This window comes from Macrobrachium nipponense, chromosome 17 (assembly GCF_015104395.2).
Source record: "Macrobrachium nipponense isolate FS-2020 chromosome 17, ASM1510439v2, whole genome shotgun sequence".
Lineage (NCBI taxonomy): Eukaryota > Metazoa > Arthropoda > Malacostraca > Decapoda > Palaemonidae > Macrobrachium > Macrobrachium nipponense.
In genome coordinates, this window is record NC_087210.1 from 69,856,796 (window position 1) to 69,879,218 (window position 22,423).

At 43.8% G+C, this 22,423-nt stretch overlaps 1 protein-coding gene across 1 annotated transcript in view; it reads left to right on the top strand.

Annotated features, from left to right (window-relative positions):
• Positions 1–21,905, top strand: part of LOC135196301 (prolactin regulatory element-binding protein-like) — a gene marked incomplete in the record, with an annotated part of 80,092 nt that extends 58,187 nt beyond the window's left edge. The window contains 2 exon segments of the mRNA XM_064223008.1: positions 4,032–4,191; positions 21,608–21,905. Coding sequence (XP_064079078.1) covers positions 4,032–4,191; positions 21,608–21,693 — 246 coding nt within the window.
• Positions 21,906–22,423: the final 518 nt, after the last annotated feature.

Consider the following 22,423-nt stretch of genomic DNA (forward strand, 5'->3'; position numbering starts at 1 on the left):
TAAGGACATTTAATCGTTACTCCCAGCAGCCTTCCAGGAGTTTCCGATTTATCTTTTACCGTTGTATGGTAGTGTTCTGACGACACAAACACATCTATATATTTAGCGTTTTCTGTTTCGCTTAAATATACCAGCTTGAGAGTCTCTTTCTGCTCAAAAAATAATGGACCTATTTCTTCGTAGAATAGGGTAGCTGGCAACCTAGACATAAAGTTAAGAGACGACGTTCGTAAGCTGCTGGCTGCTGCTGTGTCGTCCTCCAGTCCAAACCGAGCCAGTAACAGATTGTTGCGCTGTCATGCGCGGTAGGTTACGTCTCTCTCTCCTGCGGGGTTGACTGACTAACCGTATCTCTGTGCTGGCGGTTACGTCTCTCCTGCGGGATTGACTGACTAACTGTATCTCTGTCCTACAATCACTGACTTTAGCCTAAGATTGAGGGGATTTCTTACGTGAATGAATAAACATTGCATTCGTTTTGCCTTACTATGTTCAACAGAGTTATCTCTTAATCCTTTCGGTGCTCGTTACCGCACGGTATAGAACTACGAGTCTACCGCAACATTGCGCTTTTATATGCTCTCCTGCTTAGGCAAAGCGCAGCCTTATTAGGGAAGTAAGCATACTCGGGGAGGGAATGGATGAGCTTGCTGGGGACCATTTCCTTCCTGAAGAAGTTTGTTTCCCCGAATAGACTGCAATTCAGACCTCCACAGTTTTTTCCTACCGGGAAACTGAAATATTATTCAAGATCTAGGAATGATTCTGAACATCTCTCAGTGCATCTATCACCTGAGGTGATAGAAAGAAGGTGCCGAACATCTGGATAGGGTTTCAGATGTCCTGGATCTTAATCTGAAAGAAGTAAAACGGCAACCCCTTCGGGAGTTCGTTCCTCCAGTCCTCGAAACGAGTTTTTGGAACCAGTGGTCCAGATCAACTCTGATATTCCACAGCTCTCTCATATCTTAAGAAGTATCTTCTCTCGGTCCCTGTTCGAGTTTACGAGAAAGAGCCTATTATAACAACAGGCGTAGAATGTAACGATCCTCTAGAGGTTCGTTACAGGATTGCAAAAGTCAGTATGAATCGTCTTGATCGACGGCAGCAACTATTGACTTCCGAGTGGAATCTTTCTTTAGAAGTATGTTGAGAGTTGTGGAGACTTTAGGGACGCCCTTTCATTCTTCTCTTCGATATGTTGAGGACGAAGAGGCTTCTTCTTCTCTGCTCCCTTATTCTCGATCCGGGATCGGTACCATTAAACGCCATCCTATGATATTGAACGGGGATGGATGTTTAGTCTCTTTTTCCCCTTTTTCAATTGCTTAGGAAATGTAATAAGAGGATTTATGACGTCACAGGGAGCGACAATGACGCTGATCGCCCCATGTTGGCCTTCAGGATCCTGGATTCACAGAGGTCACGTCCTTCCTAGTTCACTTTCCAAGGACCTTTTCCGAGAGAGTTGGTCTACTCTAACTCGAAAGGTACCTATAACCTCTCCGCTCTGAGTCTGACTACGTTCAGACTATTGAGATGTTGACAGGAATAAGATTACCGTCTTCCATTTCCGTCTGAAGAATGGGATAAGCTGGCAGTCACAACTATTAAGAATACGCAAATATGTTGTTGACGGCCTTTGGGCTCAGAGATTTGCTTCTGTCAAACAACAAAGCCCTTCACGATCTTTGAGTTCTGTGGAATCTCGAAACTCGCTCACCATCTACTTTTTGTCTCACCTGTTTTCTCGGAGTCAGACACTCGTGCGAGATCAGGCGACATATAGTAGCCCTGAGTTTCTTGTTGACAAAGTCGGTTGGTTGCGTTTATACACCCCCGATGATCGTGTAACATGAGACCAGGTTGGACTGTCAGGCATTCTTCCTTCGGGACTGAATCGCCTTTTTGCTCCTCGCTCCTTTCTCCTGGCACCAGAAGCTCGAGTCAGGAGTTGCTCAGGAGTTGATTCGCTGACGACGTTGGGTTGCGTTGATACCCCCCCACCCCCCAAGGTTTGCTTAGATTGAATCGCCCAGGCAGTCCAGACACTCATCCTTCAGCAAAGAATAGTGCCTTATGGTCTTCAGGGTACAGCCTTGCTGTCCTTGATTCGTCTGACTGGTCAACTGGTCGGTCACCTGACTTTAGTACAGACGGACTGACTGTGCATGTCCAGATCGAAGCTTTCATATGGAACTTAGACGTAGTCTGAAGTTCTTGATGTCAAAGCATTCGAACCTCTCCTACCTGTTAACTTCTTGCATGTGATCAGGAAGGCCTTCTTCTAACCACCCTAAGATACGTACAAAAGAAGGTTTAAGTGAGATTTTAAGCCATCGTCACAAGTTTTGGCTTTAGAGAACACAAGGCGGTGTGCTCTCTAAGCCTTCCGTTGTGGCCTAAGAATGGAAACCCGTTTGGTCCTTGGGCAGGAGCTTTGGAAGCAAGGATGGCACAAGTTAGTGGGCAGGCGCCAGAGAGAGTCCTGTGCCCTGTCGGGTCTCTCAAGTTTTTATCTACATAAACTCAAGAAAGTCGAAGTCATTCGGGCAATCTGCAGTGTTCCGAAAAAGACCAGACTTGCCCATATCGAAGAACACCCTGGCTTTAGTGTTAATGGAGTTCTTTGTCAAAAAATGCTCCTTCATTGTTTTGTTTTGCACAAAGATTTGGAAATCTTTTTATCTGAATGCTTCACGAGGTGAGGGCGCGGCCTCGGAAGCATTTCAACAGAGCATGGCACTCAGCAACATCCTGAGTACCATGTTTTAGCGAAGCAACTCTGTGTTCACTTCACACTCCCTGCGAGATGTGAAGATGGCATATGAGATCTGCTGCTCGCTAGGGATCCATACGTGTCTGCAGACACAATCTTGGGGGCAAGAAGTACCACTCATCCTATCCTGTAGAAAATGGTTAGGAAGAGCTCTTAATTTAGTTGTTGAGTCGGCCGACAAACGGCGACTTCTTAACTCTTAAGCCTTAGTTAACACACCTTAACTTTGGCTGCTTGGTCAGGTGGTGATATATATATTTATATATATATTTATTTTACTTCTTAGCCCTCATGGTATGGTCCAATATGGTCTAGTCATGTTGTGGTCTCGCCCTGTTGACAGATCATCTGGAGTGCACCAGCTATATAGGGTCTCCTACCTCGCTGGCAACTCTAGTAGCACAAGCGACTTACGTGGCAGTAACCACAAAGCCAGCTATGCTAACAGGTGGAACCAAGATGTAAATCATCTGCATGCATTTGTTTCCCAAAATCCTTCTATTCTGTCCATTCCCACCTCCAACGGTGGGATTCAGCTATATATATATCTGACAGGTAAGTTTCATGAACAAAATGATATTGTTATGATACAATAAAGTTTTGTTCATACTTACCTGGTCATACTTACCTGGCAGATATAATACTAATCAAGTACCCACCCACCTCCCCTAAGGGGACAGTGGAAATAAAAATTATGAATAGAAAATGGGAATGGTTCCTGATACCCGCCTCCCAGCGGCGGGAATGGGTACTAACCACCTGGCTGACCACTGCGTGTGTCGGAAGTTTTTAAAATTCTGTCGGATTTCAGAAAATACAGCTATATATATATATCTGCCAGGTAAGTATGAACAAACTTTATTGTATCATAACAATATCATATTTGAAAATTACCTAATTAAATTTTGAACTACAGGCTTTCATTGTTGGAAATTTCATAATTTTTAAGTTTCCTATGTTTTTATTTCTATTAATGTCAGAATTTTAGAATTCAAGTGGTAAGTATTTCTATGATTTTGGATTATTATACATAATAGAAATTAAAAGTTTTCTGAAATTTAGTGTTATAAAACAGTGCCTAATTCATCTTTTAATTTTCTACTTAATTTATGTTAAAGAAAGTACATATTACTAAATAAATGAAAATAACTTTTTGGAAAAGGTTCAAGTATGATATAATTAGTTTCCACATTTTACTATTGTTTATAAGAAAATGTACTATTTAAATAATGCAGAAAATTTATTCTTACAGCAATTACGAGAAATTGAAGCCCACAGAACTTTTGTAACTGGCTTAGAATGGTTGCCAACAAATAGCCATGAGTCTCAGATGGTGCGAGGGTTCTCTGATGCTTCAGTTTTATCAATATCATGTGACAACACGTTGAAAATTCACCACATTCCCAGAAGAGGTAATGATTTTACTGCAATTATAGTATAGAATTTGGGAATCCATATGGCGTAAGAACTGTAAACATTTCTCACTATCCAGTAGTGGTACAAATTATGGAGATTTAGGAATATGGTGGCGTTAGATTGAATTAGTATGTGGTTATTTTCATACATTCAACTTCCCTGTCAGATATATACTTAGCTATAGACTCCGTCGTCCCTGACAGAAATTCAAATTTCGCGGCACACACTACAGGTAGGTCAGGTGATCTACCGGCCTGCCGCTTGGTGGCAGGAATAGGAACCATTACCGTTCTTGAACCAGATTTTCTCTGTAGCCGGGGCTGGTAACATCGTTTGCTAGTTCCTCCTGACTTTGACTTTCAAATTTCATTACGCCGTTGATCTTTTGGATGCTATTTGGTGACGTATTGGATCTCTGGTTTGGCATACACTATTGTGGACTGTTTTTTTATTTCGGATTTGGATTTTGCTCATAATGTCTGATGTTTCGTTTTCGTTCAGAGTGTGTGTGAATGAGAGTTGTTATGTGAGACTACCGAAAGCTTCGGTAGATCCTCACACTACTTGTAAGAATTGTAGAGGGAATGTATGCTCACAATTGAATACATGTGATGAATGCAAGGATTTAAATGAGGAGGAATGGAAGATGCTTCATTCTTATTTGAGAAAGTTGGAAAGGGATAGGGCTAGAAAAGCCTCTTCCAAGAGTGTGAGTAGGTCGGTCTCTAACGAGCCAGTTAGCGGGCGATTGCCTATCTCTAATCCAATTGTTTCCTCCCATACAGCTTTACCTTCTCAATTATCCGACTCTGCAAGTTCAACATCGGAAATTGCATGTCTGAAAGCTTCACTTTTGGAAATGGAGTGTAAACTAAAGGAATTAGAAGGTAAGCATAGTGAAAGTGTTCCCAGTGAAGTGGAGGGTGCACCTGGTCGGCTCTGTCTTGCTCCCAGGTCTAGACCTCTTTCAAGCTCCCAAGCCCAGAGGAGAAGGAATGTCGAAAGCCGCAGGAAGGTTCAGAGAATCCCCACCGGTCAGGCGTCCCCTCGGCAGATTCTGTAGTTGCGTCCCAGACTGCCAAGGATAGTCGTTGGAAAGATGTCCTGAAACAGTGCTTTTCTTCTTCTGATTCGTCTTCGAAGAAAGGATGGAGTTCTGACAGATTATCGAGACCTTCGAAGAGATCTTGGAAGTCTCCAGTATTTGACTCTAGCCCGGAAGAATTTCCGGAAGAGAAGAGAAAGGAGGTATTTTCAGAAGTTCCTTCTCCTTCATCGGAATTAGAAAAAGAGGACGCAGCTATGAAGATTTTGGAATAAATGCAGAGGCAAATATCTTCATTAGTAGGAATTCTTAAGAAAGATCCTCCTAGAAGAAAGGATAAATTCCTTCCAATTAAAAGATCCCGTCCTATGGAACTCTCTGAGAGCTTGGATGAGGCGCCTGCCACGCCAGGCTCCTGTCAGGCACAAAGCGCCTACAAGGCGAGAGGATTTTCATGGATGGCTAGAAGAGCCTGAAACTCCTATTAGAAGAAAAGCGCCTGAGGCGCCTGGATCGAGGCGCAAAGCTTCTGAAACTTCTGAAATCAGACGTAAAGCGCCTGAGACTCCTGAAATCAGACTCAAAGCGCCTGAGGCTCCTGAAGCGAGACGAAAAGCGCCTAGGGTGCCTGAAATGAGGCGCAAAGCGCCTGGGGCGCCTGAATCAAAACTCAAAGCGCCTGAAGCGCCTGAAACGAGGCGCAAGGCGCCTGAAGCGCCTGAAGAGCCTGAAGAGCCTGATTCTAGGCGTAAAGAGCCTGAGCCTACTGCCAAGCGTCGGGCGCCTGAATCTCATTTCAGGCGCCTCGCTCCTGAAGCACCTAATATCCATCAAGTGACAAGCAGGCGCAAGGACTTATCCAAACTACACGGGCCAGGCTTCAGGCGCTATGAATCAGAAGTATTATCGGAGTTTGAGGCGGACTTGGAGGCTCCTCTTTGGGATTTTTCTCAGGATCAGTTTTCACCTGACAGGGTCTCTAGATGTCGCACAGGCGGCCGTAGCCCCTGTCAGGAGGGGCGTGATTCTGCGAAAAGGGAGAGACATTCAAGGACTTCTCCTGATAGAGACGAGAGTTGTCGCACAGGCAGCTGTCGTCCTTGTCAGGAGGGTCTTAGTGTAATCAAAGGCAAAGGGCAACATCGGCCTTCACCTGGCAGGGACTCAAGATGTCACACAGGTGGCCGTAGCCCTTGTCAGGTTGCAGTCGGTGTTGCTACGAGCCCTTCACCTTCCTGAGAGAAGAGTCCTCCTCCAGTTGCGCACTCATCTCCAAATATAACTCATCACGACTTAGAAGATGTCTCGGACTCTGAAGAAAATAAGGGGCCAGGTCTTTCAGACTATAAGACCTTGACAGCCCTCTTATTAAAAGAATTTGGTGAGTCTCTGAGCCCTGCTGCCCCTCCTTCTCCTCGGTCTTTATTTTCGAGTACGAAAACTGCAAAGTCTTCCTCCTTTTTGAAGATGCAACCGACCATCTCAATGAAGAGGGCTTTGCGAGTCTTTCGGAAAATTCGGCTTAAAAACCAACCAAGGAGGAGGCGGGAAAGACTGTGTTTACCTGTCCCCCTTCTAGGCTATCGGGAAGGAGAGGGATTCGGTACAACACGGGAGAATCGACTGGGACTTGCTCTTCCCTCCGGTTTCCGCTGTCTGAAGCGGATTCTTTCGACCTTGGTGGACTCGGCAAGGAGACACGCTCTTCCATCGGCCAAAACGAGCTGGACAATGTCTGAAATGGACCATCTCCTCAAGGGAATATTCCATGTCTTGGAAGTTTTTAACTTCCTAGACTGGTCCCTTGGGGCTTTGGCCAAGAAGATGCAAGACCCTCAGTTTTTGGAACCAGAAGTCTTGCATGGTGTGCTTGCCCGTATGGACAAGGCGGTGCAGGATGGATCGGCTGAAGTGGCATTCCTTTTCGGGGCAGGAATACTGAAGAAGAGGTCTGTGTATAGTTCTTTTTTAACTAAGGCAGTCTCTCCAGTACAGAGGGCTTCTCTTTTATACGCCCCTCTGTCTAAGCAGTTATTTCCTTCTCAGTTAGTGAGGGATATTTCCCACACTCTTACTGAGAAGGCAACACAAGATTTGCTGGTGCAATCTGCAAAGAAACCTAGACCAGCTGTTCCTGTCACAAAGAGGGAGCCAAGAACTGCTTAACAGCCCTTTCGAGGCAGCACTTCAAGCCGAGCCCCAAGGAAGAGAGGAGGTGAAAAAAGAGGAAGATCTTCTATCAGAGTCCCGAGAAAGAATCCAAAATGAGTTTCCAGTCCTCCAAGCACCAGTAGGGGCCAGACTTCTGAAATTTTCAGAAGCATGGGCTTCAAGAAAAGCAGATGCTTGGTCCCTACAAGTTCTCAAGAAAGGATACCTCATCCCCTTCAGGAACAGACCTCCATTGACGACGACACCGAGGGAGCTGTCAGCAAGGTACAAAGATCCTGTAAAAAGAGATGCCCTTCTCGGGTTAGTACAGCAAATGTTGGAGAAGGAGGCCATCTAGAGAGTACAGGATCCGCACTCTCGGGGCTTTTACAATCGCCTCTTTTTGGTGCCGAAAGCCTCGGGAGGGTGGAGGCCGGTCCTGGACGTGAGTGCATTGAACCGCTTCGTGGAGAAGACAAAGTTCTCCATGGAGACCTCCAATTCGGTCCTCGCTGCTCTCCGTCCAGGAGATTGGATGGTCTCCCTCGACCTTCAGGATGCTTACTTTCACGTCCCCCTGCATCATTCGTCGAGGAAATATCTTCGATTCATGGTGCAGGGAAGGATTTATCAATTCAGGGCTTTGTGCTTCGGCCTCTCGACAGCTCCTCAGGTGTTTACGGCGTTGATGAGGAACGTAGCAAGATGGCTACATCTGAAGGGGGTGAGAATATCGCTTTACTTGGACGACTGGCTCATAAGAGCACAGTCAAAACAACAGTGTTTGGAGGACTTGGAGATAACTCTGGAATTAGTCAGATCTCTCGGATTGCTCGTGAACCTCGGGAAGTCTCAGACGATCCCCAGCCAGACCATCGTCTATCTGGGGATTCGGATGGATTCTCGGGGTTTTCGAGCATATCCATCCCAAGAAAGGATTGCGAGAGGATTGGAAAAGATCTCGGCCTTCCTGGAGAAAGAACGAAGCTCAGCGAGGGAATGGCTCAGTCTTCTGGGCACCCTTTCGTCGCTAGAACAGTTCGTTTCTCTGGGAAGGCTTCACATGAGACCCTTGCAGTTCCATCTAAGGAGAAGTTGGAACAGGAAGACAGGAGAGCTGACGGATACCTTTCCCATAGAGGAAAGCATCAAGAACCACTTGCGATGGTGGTTAGAACCTCTAAGAAAGAACGAGGGAGTGTCCTTGTCTCTGCAGAACCCTCACCTAGTGTTGTTCTCCGACGCCTCGGAGACGGGATGGGGAGCAACACTATGGACGAAGGAGGTGTCAGGCATCTGGACGGAAGAACAGAAGACCTGGCATATAAACGCAAAGGAGCTCATAGCCGTACATTTGGCACTTAGACATTTCGAGAACGAAGTCAGAGGCGGGGTGGTCCAGGTCAACTCGGACAACACCACGGCTCTGGCATATATCAGAAAACGGGGGGGGACACTCTTTTTCCTTTTACGAGCTGGCAAGGGATCTATTGGTCTGGACGGAGGAACGAAGGATAGTGCTCCTGACGAGGTTCGTTCAAGGAGGGAGAAATATAAGGGCGGACAGATTGAGCAGAAAGAACCAGGTCCTTCCAACAGAATGGACCCTTCATTCACAAGTCTGCCAGCAACTATGGTCTCTTTGGGGGAAGCCTCAAGTGGACCTATTTGCAACGTTCCTCTCCAGAAGGATGGAGAACTTTTGCTCGTTGGGGGACGATCCCAGAGCCCTGTCGGTCGATGCCATGCTCACGAACTGGACGGGCATAGATGCGTATGTTTTTCCCCCATTCAAGATTCTGGGGGAGGTAATAAGGAAGTTCGTGTCCTCGGAAGGAATGAGGATGACGTTGATCGCTCCCTATTGGCCTGCAAGAGAATGGTTCACAGGTACAGGAATGGATGGTGGACTTCCCCAGATCTCTTCCCGAAAGGACAGATCTGCTCAAACAACCCCACTTCGAGAGGTACCACAAAAACATCCACGCTCTCGCCCTGACTGCCTTTCGACTATCGAAAGACTGGTCAGAGCGAGAGGCTTTTCTCGCAAAGCTGCAAAAGCAATTGCGAGAGCAAGAAGGTCCTCAACCATGCGGATATACCAATCGAAGTGGGAAGTTTTCCGTAGATGGTGCAAGGCGAAGAAGCTGTCCTCCTCCGATACCTCTGTGACCGAAATTGCTGATTTTCTTCTATATTTACGGGAAGAATCTCAGTTAGCAGTGTCAACCATTAAAGGGTATAAGAGCATGTTGTCTGCTGTGTTCAGGAATAGGGGCCTGAACATAGAGAATGACAAAGATAGAGAATGACAAAGATCTTCATGATTTAATTAGATCATTTGAGACGACGAAATCAAGAACTTCACTCACCCCTAGTTGGAACCTAGATGTGGTCATCAGATATCTTATGTCAGAGAGATTTGAGCCTCCTGATAAAGTGTCTTTCAGAGACATAACAAGAAAATGTATTTTCCTGATAGCTCTCGCTACTGCAAAAGGGTAAGTGAGTTGCAAGCTCTAGACTCGAGAGTGGGTTTTAAGGGAGACTCGGCAGTATTGTCTTTCAGACCTTTGTTTTTAGCGAAAAACGAAAATCCCTCAAGACCTTGGCCTAGAACTTTTGAAGTAAAAGGGCTTTCTCAATTAGTGGGAAATGAAATTGAAAGAGCATTATGCCCTATTAGAGCATTGAAGTTTTACTTGCAAAAGAAGAAACAGTTGCAAGGTTGCAATCAAAGCCTCTGGTGTGCTGTTAAAGACCCGAGAAGACCAATGTCTAAAAATGCATTAGCCTTTTTTGTAAAAAATGTAATAACTGAAGCTCACATGAGTTGTGATAGTGATTCATTTAAGACATTAAGGGTTTTTAAAGCCACATGAGGGTACGTGCAGTTGCTACATCGTTATCGTTCAATAAGAACATGTCGATGAAGAACATCTTAGCAGCCACGTATTGGAGGTGCAACTTGGTGTTTGCCTCACATTACTTAAGAGATGTAAGAGTAACATACGAGAAATGCTTCTCTCTGGGACCGTATGTATCAGCGGATACAGTGCTGGGTAAAGGAGATAAGATTGATCCTTAAATTTTTTTTTTTTATCCTTATATTTTGTATGGTGTGATTTTAAAATATTTTGGTGTTGAGTTTTTAGGTTGTTTGAAAGGTGGTGTTGGGGGCTGGAAGGGGAGGGAAGGGCGGTGGACGATGGTAGGATAACCCTTTCATCGTAAATACTAATCCACGGTTAGGATCGGGTGATCGGGATCAGTGTTTGTACTCCTTTGTATGCCATTAGGCATAGGTATATTGTCATGTAAGTGGATAGGACCCCAGTGACAATTGCCATCAGGTTCTGTCGAGTAAGTGGATAAGACCCCATTGACAGTCCTTTCAAGAGTTCTCAGCCATAGGTCACACCCTCGCTGAAGCTTTTGAGGCGAAGCAGACTTCTAAGCAGGAGCTATGAAATCTTCCGCCTAAACAGGTAGGAACCAAGGTATTGTTAATTAACTTTTATTACCTACAACATATGTTGTTTACCTGTCTAATCAGTAACTAGCTGTCTCTTACCCTCCGCCAAAGGTGCCAATCAGCTAAGTATATATCTGACAGGGAAGTTGAATGTATGAAAATGATATTGTTATTGTACAATAAAGTTTCATACATACTTACCTGGTAGATATATATGATTGAATGGCCCACCCAGCCTCCCCTCAGGAGACAGGTGGAAGAGAAAATCTGGTTCAAGAACGGTAATGGTTCCTATTCCTGCCACCCAGCGGCAGGCCGGTAGATCACCTGACCTACCTGTAGTGTGTGCCGCGAAATTTGAATTTCTGTCGGGGACGACGGAGTCTATAGCTAAGTATATATCTGCCAGGTAAGTATATGAAACTTTTTTGTACTATAACAATATCATTTTTATGTTTCTGTAATCATGTAGCTCTGTAAGCATGCTTAATTTATTTCATCACAAACCTATTCCTTACAACTTGGTTCAATTATGTCATCAACAGTTCCAGACATCAGTCTTTTGTTGAACCAACAAAAATTGGTTGACAGTTTGTATCATGAGGATTATCTGCGTATGATAGGTAATTATTAATTCAGCATTGCTCCATTCTTTCATTTCCAGTTTTTCATTTCCAAAGGAGAATTCTAGATATAATTTCAGCTTTAGGTTGAGATCATCTTTGCTGGCTAGAGGGTGTTTGTTACATTATTGGACGGTTATTAGAGCTGTTTCAGATAGTTATTATAGTTCACATGCAATGAGAGTTCTGATTTTGTTCTGTGTTTTCTTGAATATTTTTTTGTTTTTTTTGGTACTGGTACAATGTTGGTGGTATCACCATATTGAAATTTCATAGCTTTTACTTCGTGCCAGCTGAAGTGAAAGCTATATAATGGAGAGGTCAGTATCTAAAAAATATATCTTTAAATATTTATGTTTTATTATTTTTTTTAACTTAATTAATGTAAGAATTTAATTAGTGTTTGTTCCTACATGATATACAAACGTTCACTGTTGGCCTCTATCAGATAGAATGACTTCATGCTTACGGTAGACCTAAAGGATGCGTATTTCCAGATATCCATCCATCGGTCATCCACCTCTGCTTCGTCTTGGGGAGACAGTCTATGCTTTATACTATGCTTTATACTCTCGACTGCTCCCCAGGTGTTGACGAGAATGTTCAACTTGGTCTCAGCTTGGACACATTCACACGAAATACTACATCTTTGAGGTATTTCAATGACTGGCTGGTCCTGGCGAGCTCCCGCTCATAGTTACTACAGGACAGGGATCGACTCCTTAAGTTTTGTCAAGATCCAGAGATCGTGATAAATCCCGACCTTCTGGCTCTTCTTTCTGAGACACCAAGAGAAATTCCCGCATGGCACAACCTGCTGTGTCAACAGCACATTGAACAGTATGATCAGGCAGTAATCTCGGTGTCTTCACGGTTGGAGGTTATCCATCATATCTTGCGAGTGATAGGTTTTTCTTGTTGAGCAGCAACAGAGATGGCAGGATACCTCTGTTAGTCCTCTGAGCAGTATATCAGGGAAAGTGGTCCGTCTTCTGTGGTTGGTGTTGTAGATGGGGTATCTCTCCAGTTGGAGCCACTCTTCAGTAGGTCGCAGACTTCCTCATCTACCTTTGCCAAGAGAAGCTCCTCACCATCTCAGATGTAAAAAGCTACAGGGCCACACTGGGCCTAGTCATGAAGGTGAAGGGTGTTGATATCTCGTCTTCCTTCGAGATATTGTTACCCATGAGGAGCTTCAAGAGGTCTTGCCCACCCAGGGATCTCAGGCTCCTGTAATGGATGTGACTCGTACTGCAGAGCCTGACTGGTGTCCCGTACAAGTCACTTCAGGAGTCCTCAGACAGGGATCTGACCCTCAAGACCATCTTTCTGCTGGCCCTGGCATCAGCGAAGAGAGTAGGTGAACTGCATGGTAATTTTTTATGATGTTAAACACTCAAGGGGATAAGGATCGGTTATGCTTGAATTTGTCCTGTAGTTGTAGTGAAGATTCAGAATCCATCGGTCCCTGATGCTAGATTCGAGTCCTTCGCCATCCCCTTTCTGAGTCACTTTGATGATGATCCAGACGAGATGTTACTTTGTCCCATTAGAGCAATACGACTCTACCTGAAGAGGACTTATTATCTCCGGCTTAAGTGTCGTCGACTTTTCATTAGCACCGGTGGTTCCAAGAAAGAGGCGTCCAAGAACACAGTTTCTTTCTGGTTTCGTGAGAACTTGTCGGTTCAACAGGTTTTGAAAGTGGGGATCTGGGCATGCCAGATTTTCCTTTGGACCAGTGGTGGCTGCTCAACTAGTTGTGTAGCTTACCTAGCTCCTCTAACTGGACAGACTAGTAGTTAACTACCAAACTGCCTTTTTTGAAGATTCCAGTGGCTGTATCCAGGCTCTGCCTCAAGCAATTCCTATTGGAAAGAACCTAGGTTTGTATAGTTAGGAAAAATACAATTTACTTAAAAAAATGGTGATATTTTTCTGTTTATGGAGTGGTATTATTTTGAAAAGTAAGAGGTTTAGTAGCATTGAACCTCTCAGCCAAGTTTATCACTGTTAATACAGGCCTGTACCAAGGGGTGGGTCAGGGGGATTGAACGACCCCCCAAAATTGTTGGAAGTCCATATTTTCTGTAACTATCCTTTTCTTTGAACTGAACTTACAAAGTAATAAATAACAATACATAATACATACTCTTTAGAATATGTTTTAATTATTAGCTTTTGTTAAGTAGTCAAAGTATGTAACATAACCATAAATAAAGTAATTTGCATGTTATTGTTAACATATTAAATGAATCAATCAATAAAACTGAAGAAATATTTTTAAATTTCAGTGCAAACTTTCAACATTATAAGTAAAATTCTGTTAACCAAAGTTAGTACTTTGAATAACATCTAATCGGGTAGAAGGGCATAGACCACATACCCAATTTTTCTTCTCAATATAACTAAAATAAAATTTTCTCTTGCATATAGTACCTATATATGCAATGACATTTATAGAAGGAAAGGTCCAGTTTTGGGAAAAAAGACTCCCCCATAAAAAAACTCGGGTACAGGCTTGTAATATACAGTAGTCCCCCAATCACCAACCCTTCCCGTATCTGCGCGATGCCCTTGACTGTACTTACCTTTCTCAGGGTGAATGTGGGTATCACACCTTTCAAAAGTGAGAATAAAAGCTCTTAGGTGTGGCTGGATGTCCAAAGCAAAGATTGAACTGTATGGATGAGGACACAAAATATCTTTGCTCAGCTAGGCAGACTAGCACATAAACTGATTGTTTCAGTGAGTAGATTGTGTTATAGGCTTATTGATGAGTTGGGGGTGAGAAAGATGTAGTCAAGTGTATTAGGTGTTGGTGGGGATAAATTAGTACATAGTGTATATTTTCTTACTGCATTATTGCTGTTAATAGGATACTGTATTTACTGTACAGTATTTTATCGTACATAAATAACAGTGCATGTAAGAAATGTAAGAGGAGCCTAGTTAATGTGAAATGTAGTAGCATTGCACTTACATATATGGAGTACATACCATTCAACATTTCTGGTCATTATGTTTTGGTTTCATTGTTACACTTGTACATACACAGTATTGATAATAGTACATACAAAAAGACTACATAACAGTACACGGCCTTGAATGTGTTGTGTTATATGAGTTACATGATCATAAATATATAGATTGGATAGACTAGGCTACTTTGTTGATGTTCTTGCATTACTCATTTTGCTTTCATAAGTGTCATATTTGGTTATTTTGTGTTTAATATACACAAAAGGAGAGAAAATCTATCATACTTATTGCTCGGGATTATAATTTTTTTTTAAGTTATTGTATATTTTCTTAGATTAGTCAGGGTTATGATTGGATTTTGGGGTTGCTCAGACAGCATAGACTAGGCTTGGTACATTACTATTCTTAAGTCCACACTTTGGACATGTTTGCACCCTCCTTGTATTTATTAGTGTGGATTGTTGAGGGATTATTGTCCTAACTTCTTACTTGCATGTTTAATGTATGACACTTACCTGGCAGGTATATATATAGCTATATTCTCTGTTCCACCTGGCAGAAATTTTCAAAACTCGCGGCAAACGCTAGTAGTTCAGGATACCACCACCCCGTTACCGTGGCGCTAGTGCCAGGAACCGTTATCCCACTTGGGCCAGATTTTTTCTGCCAGCCGACCGGCAACATTGTTGGTGGTTCCCTGCTAGGATTTTCTTCTCGTTGCTGACTTTTCATGGAATTTTTGGTATCGTACTTGGAAACGTTAGCTTGGCATTCGCTTTGGATTGTTCTTGGAAGATGTCTGACACTGGTAGTATGTTTAGAGTTTGTGTGAAAGAGGGGTGTAAGGTAAGGTTGCTGAAGGCTTCGGTCGACCCTCATACCATTTGCAAGAAGTGTAGAGAGAATGTGTGTACTTGGGAGAGTAGGTGTGTTGAGTGTGAGAATTTGTCAGAGAAGGAGTGGAAGATATTTATGAAATATGTTGAAAGGCTTGAGAAAGATCGTGTAAGGAGATCTGTTTCTCGTAGTGAGAGGTCGAATACTTCCAGTAAAAGGAGTGAATGTGTTTCCTCTCCAGCTCCTTCTAACGTAGAGTTGGTAGTTCCTTCTCCCCAGGTATCTCCTGCGCCCGCTGCTGTATCGGAGGGGACGAACGATACACAGATTGTTAAGGTGTTCGCTGCCCTTGCGTCCATGGGTGACCAAATACAGCGTCTTACGGATAAAGTGAGTGCTTTTGATGTCAGTGAAAGTGTAGTGGAGGGGGCGTCTGATCGACTCTCTCGTGCTCCTAGACCTAGACCTCTGTCAAGCTCCCAGACCCAAGGGAGAAGGCATGTCGACAGTCGAAGGGAGGCGAGAGAGGTTTTACCACGGTCAGGCGTCCCTTCGGACAGTCCTGTTGTAAGATCCCAGGCTGTTGCAGTTCGCCGCAGAAAAGGCGTAACTGGGAAGTGTGCGTCCTCTGATGGTTCGACATCAGAGCGCGAACATCGGTACTCGGTAGTGTATCGCCCCCTCAAGAGGACGTTAAGGACATCAACTACTCAAGATAGACGTGCTCACTATCGTGAAGCTTGGAGCAACCCGGAGGTTTTGTCTTCCTCGGACAACGAGGACATGGTTCCGACCAAGAGGAAGAAGATTGTGCGTTCGAAAGAAGACTCAGTACGGCCCGTACGTTCCTGGATTTCGTCAAGAGACTCCCCCCAGTCCTCTTGCTTGTCCTCTCCTCTTCTCTCTCCTTCGGGTAGAGTCCAAGATCGCTCTGCTTTGCATCCTAGTCCTTCTCATCTTCCTCCTCCTCCTACGGCTGTTCGTCAGGAAGATAGTATGAAGGATTTCTTAAGAGAAATGCAGTCTAAGCTTGCAGTTCTCATCGATTCATGGGATGCTCCTTTGCAAGGACCTGCAAGGCGTAAGGACGATTTCCTTCCCGTTAAGTCTTCCAAGAAGACGGAAGACAAGTGTTTGCGCGCCGAGGATTTAAGACGCACGGGCTCTACGAAGACGGGCGATCGCGTAGTGTTCCAGGACGCAGGACGCAGGAAGAAGAAGATTGTTTCGGAAGAAACAGGACGCAAACGTCAGGACGCGGAACCGCTGGTGGACGCAGGACGCAGGCGGCAGGAAGCAGATGTGTCTACGATGGACGCAGGACGCAAACGGCAGCACATCGATTCTTCTGTGGTTGTAGAACGCAGACGGCAGGACGCAGAGACTTCGTTGGTGGCAGGACGCAGGCGGCAGGACGTTAATCCATCAGCAAAGCATCACAACGATAGTGATCTGCAAGACATTTCTTCAGCAGAAGAAGAAGTGGACTTTGTTGAAGAGAAGAATGTCGAACCGTCTTCGGATTACAAGATCCTTACTTCACGTCTGCTGTCTATTTTTGAAGGGGAATTTCAGCCTACGGCGCCTTTATCTCCCCTGTCTCAGTTTTCTAAGACTAAGACTCCTAAGAAGTCCTCTTTTCTCAAGATGACTGTCGATTTCAGCCAAGAAGGCGCTGCAACGAGTGAATAACTGGCTGAAGGACAAGAAAGAAGCAGGGAAATCCTCCTTCGCTTTTCCCCCAGCCAAGTTAGCATCTAAGTCTGGGGTATGGTACGCTACTGGAGAAAGTCTTGGCCTGGGAGTACCTGCCTCCTCCCAGGGGGACTTCTCCAGTATAGTGGACAGTTCGCGCAGACAGGCGTTGCAGTCTACCAAGGTCTGGTGGACTTCGTCCGAGTTTGAACATCTTTTTAAAGGAATTTTTAGGACTTTCGAAGTCTTCAATTTTCTAGATTGGTCATTGGGAGCGTTGGCGAATTCCTTAGAAGACGAAAATGCACAAGATATGGAAGTGGCTAAGAGCATTATGTCCTGCATGGACAAGGCTCTCAGAGATGGAGCAAATGAAGGCTGGTTCATTGTTCGCTGCAGGAGTTTGAAGAAGAGGTCGCTTTTGTGCTCATTTGCTTCTAAAGGCGTTTCCAACGCACAGAAATCAGAGTTTATATTCTCTCCCCTTTCAAACCAACTGTTTCTGTCAGAGGTTATTAAGGATATAGCTCTGGCGCTTTCTCAGAAGGTCACTCAAGATTTGCTCTCTTCATCGGTAAGGAAGTTTTTACCATCCAAGTTGGTGAAGAAAACTTCAAAAGAATTTAGCCCTCAAACAAGGCCTTCTCAACAGCCCTTTCGAGGCAGAACTTTTGCACGACCCGCCTTTAGAGGCAAGAGAGTACCAGCGAAAAGAGGAGCCAAAACCACCTCTAAATAATGAGAACTCAGTCCTCCAGACAGCAGTAGGAGCCAGACTTCAAGAATTTTGGGAAGTTTGGTAGAACATGAAGGCAGATCCCTGGGCCGTCAACGTAGCTCGGGAAGGGTACAAAATTCCCTTCTTAAAGAAACCTCCTCTCGCAACATCTCCGAGAGCCCTGGGGGCAAATTACAACGATTTAGTGAAGAAAAAGGCTCTGTGGGAGCAAGTCTCTTCCATGCTAGAGAAAGGAGCCATAGAACCTGTTCTGGATCACGAATCTCCGGGATTTTACAACCGGCTATTCCTGGTTGCGAAGTCCTCGGGAGGATGGAGACCAGTGCTGGACGTAAGTCAACTGAATGTTTTCGTGGAAAAGACCAAATTCACTTTGGAGACGAACGATTCAGTACTGGCAGCGGTACGTCCAGGGGACTGGATGGTTACCCTGGACTTACAAGACGCATACTTCCATATTCCGATTCATCCAGGAAGCAGGAAGTATTTAAGGTTCGTGATTCAGAACAGGGTCTTTCAATTCAAGGCCCTGTGCTTCGGCCTTTGCACAGCCCCCCAAGTGTTCACGAGGATGATGTCCAATGTAGCAAGATGGCTGCATCTAAGAGGGATCAGAGTGTCATTTTATTTAGACGACTGGTTGATAAGATCCCAATCGAGAAGTCAATGTCTGGAGGACCTGAAACAAACGTTGGACTTAGCAAAAGACCTAGGTCTTGTGGTAAACCTGGGAAAGTCGCAGTTGAATCCCAAGCAACAGATAGTTTATTTGGGGATTCAGATATTGTCAGCGACTTTTCGGGTTTTTCCGTCCCCCAAAAGGCAAGCCCTATGCATTCGCAAGGTGCAGGACTTCCTAGAGAAAAACCGATGCTCAGCAAGAGAGTGGATGAGTCTACTGGGCACACACACTTTGCTAGAGAGGTTCATTTCTATAGGAAGACTGCACATGAGACCTCTACAGTTTTTCCTGAAAGATTCATGGCCAAGAAAATCGCAACCGGATTCCTTCCAGTTTCTAATTCCTGCCAAAGTGAAGGAGGAATTAAGTTGGTGGCTAACCCCAGGCAGGTTAGCAGAAGGGATGTCGCTTCAACAGAAGAACCCAAACCTCATCTTGTTTTCCGACGCGTCGGACGCAGGTTGGGGAGCGACATTAGGCCCTCAGGAGGTGTCGGGTCTTTGGAACGAGGAAGAAACAAGTTGGCACATAAACAGGAAGGAACTGATGGCGATTTTCTTGGCCTTGAAGCACTTCAGAGAGTTGATTCGAGACAAGACAGTGCAGATCAACTCGGACAACACCACGGCTCTGGCATACATCCGCAAACAAGGAGGGACTCATTCTTTTCCCCTCTACATGCTGGCAAATGAAGTCCTACTTTGGGCAGAAGAGGAAAACGTCGTTCTGCTCACCAGGTTCATCCAGGGGGAGAAGAATGTGGGAGCGGACCTGTTGAGCAGAAGAGGACAACTTCTACCGACAGAGTGGACGTTGCACCTGGAGGTATGTCAGAGCCTGTAGAAGTTGTGGGGCCGTCCGGTAGTGGATCTTTTTGCGACAGCCAGACCAAAAAGATTACCAACCTATTGCTCTCCGGTTCCAGATCAGGAAGCAGTGGCGGTCGACGCCTTCCTGATGGATTGGACAAACTTAGATGTTTACGCTTTTCCTCCATTCAAAGTACTGGGGAAAGTTATGAAGAAATTCAGGGAGAGCCAAGGAACGAGGATGACCTTAATAGCTCCGTTTTGGCCGGCCCAAAGTTGGTTCACAGAGGTACTGGAATGGACAATAGATACACCAAGAACTCTTCCCCTAAGAGTAGATTTACTCAGACAACCCCACTTCGACAGATTTCACAAGAATACCCTCGCTCTGGGTCTGACTGCGTTCAGACTATCGAAAGTCTTGTCAGAGTGAGGGGATATTCTAGAGAGGTGGCCAGTGCAGTGGCTAGAGCCAGAAGAACCTCCACAATTGCAGTATATCAGTCGAAGTGGGAAAATTTCTGTAAGTGGTGTAGGAAGAGGAAAGTGTCTTCATCCAGTACCTCTGTGACCCAAATCGCAGACTTCCTCCTTTACTTAAGGAAGGACTTAGGATTGTCAGTGTCTACAATCAAAGGCTATAAGAGTATGTTGACCTCAGTGTTTAGACACAGAGATCTTGATATCTCTAATAATTTGGACCTTAGAGATCTGATTAGGTCATTTGGTACTAAGAAACAGCCACAATGCAGGCCTCCTGCTTGGAACCTCGATGTTGTCTTGAGGCATCTAACCTCTAGTAAATTCGAGCCTTTAGAGAAAGCCTCTCTGAGAGATGTGTCTAAGAAGACTATCTTTTAGTCGCTTTGGCAACGGCTAAAGAGCTAGTGAGCTTCGGGCCATTTCAAAGAAAGTGGGATGGAGACATGGTAATGCAGTGTGTTCATTCCAGGAAGGTTTCTTGGCCAAGAATGAGAACCCTGCGAATCCTTGGCCAAGATCCTTTGATGTCTTGGGTTTATCTGAGTTAGTGGGACATGAGCAAGAAAGAGTTCTCTGCCCAGTGAGAGCATTACGGTTTTACATGGAAAGAACAAGAGAGATCAGAGGGAATTCTGATGCTCTTTGGTGCTCAGTCAAAGACCTCAGTAGATCCATGACAAAGAACGCTCTAGCTTTCTTTATGAGAGAGTTAATTAGAGAAGCTCACATGTTGTGTCAAGAACAGAGCTTCGGTATCTTGAAAGTGAAGGCTCATGAAGTCAGGGCAGTGGCGACTTCATTGGCGTTTAAAAAGAATTTAGCCCTCAAAGAAATTATTGAATCTAGCTTTTGGAGAACGAATTCAATATTTGCGTCTCATTATCTGAGGGATATTCAGACAACCTTTGATAATTGTCAGACGCTAGGTCCATACGTGTCCTCGGGTACAGTATTGGGCAAAGGAGTTACCACCCCATAAACCTTCTTTTAAGCTAGTATTTTATCAGGTGATGGTGTTTGTGTTTATTGGTCGTCTGAGAAAAGTGTGTTTACTTTTATCAGTCTGGTTTGTATTATATTGGTGTGGTGTGTGTGTGTAGTTCAGGACTTGATCTATTACTAAGCTTGAATGCCGTGGCATAAGAGGGCTGTAGGGTTCTGTCAACACATTGGTCACGCCCAGTTGTCAGTTCCAGTCTTAGCTTCTTCAACATACAGGACACTTCCTTGTTGAGAGCTCTTAAGGTTTAAGCAGACTGAGAGGCAGGACCTATGAAGTCAGCTACCTTAGCAGGTAAGGAACCTAGAGTAAATTAATAATTTTAATTTTTTATACTCTAACAATGTTGCTGTCTTTGACCCACCTCCAAATGTGTCAATCAGCTATATATATACCTGCCAGGTAAGTGTCATACATTAAAATGAAGTTTTTATGTTAAAACAAAGTTTAATGTATACTTACCTGGCAGGTATATATAATTTAATGCCCACCCTCCTCCCCTCAGGAGACAGGGTTCAGAGAAAAATCTGGCCCAAGTGGGAACGGTTCCTGGCGCTAGCGCCACGGTAACGGGGTGGTGGTATCCTGAACTACTAATAGGTTACTAGCGTTTGCCGCGAGTTTTGAACATTTCTGCCAGGTGGAACAGAGAATATAGCTATATATATACCTACCAGGTAAGTATACATTAAACTTTGTTTTAACATAAAAACTTCATTTTATACAGTTCCTTTTGATGTAAACATTATTTTAAAGGAATACCAAAATTGATGTTTTTGTAGGAAAGTTATCAATAATCATTGACCAGGAGCACGTACCTCTAATTTGTGAGCCATAAAGAAACTGGATTAATTTCCTCCATACAAGATGTTTCTTATTTATTTCTTTTAGGTATGGTTCCTGTGTGGGTGGCGGCAATACTGGCAGCATTAGTACTTTTTGGTGCATTCTTATTAGCAAGTTTCCTGGGTCTTTGAATCATCTTTTCCATGCAGTCACTTCATCACCATTGCATGAAAGTTGATACAATTATGAAGCAATGTAAGTTAAAAGCTCATGAAATTTACAGTACAACTTTTAAAATATATATCATAAATAATGAAGAAAGTTAACTGTGCTCTTAATTGATAATTATATTTAGATGGCTACAATTACAATACACTCCCTTGCATATATATATATATATATATATATATATATATATATATATAGTATATATAGTATATATATATATATATATATATATTATAATATATATGTATATATATATAAACTGTATTCACACATTCAGTATACTAGTGATGTTTAATGTTAATTAGTGTTATTTAAATGTTCATCGCCAAGTACTGTAATGCCATAAGTCTATGTTAATGAAGTTTTTTGGATGGTTTGTGACAAGCAGTTATTGAAGTAATATTTGATTATAATGTTTGATGTACTGTTTGGTTAGTGAAGAAATAAAGGCTAAGCTGGGATGTATTTCATTCAGAAAATATGCTGCTGATTTTCATACAACTAATTGTTAGTTTGTGAGGTATTTTAATTTCCTATTCATGCAGTTATTGTAATGTTAAATATTTTAATTTCTCTTATATTTTCAAACATCCTTTTGATGGTAGTGACATGTCAACATAAATAATGTACCATACTTTCATATACTAGACTGGGAAGTGTACAATGGTAACTATAATGTGAAATTCCGAACTG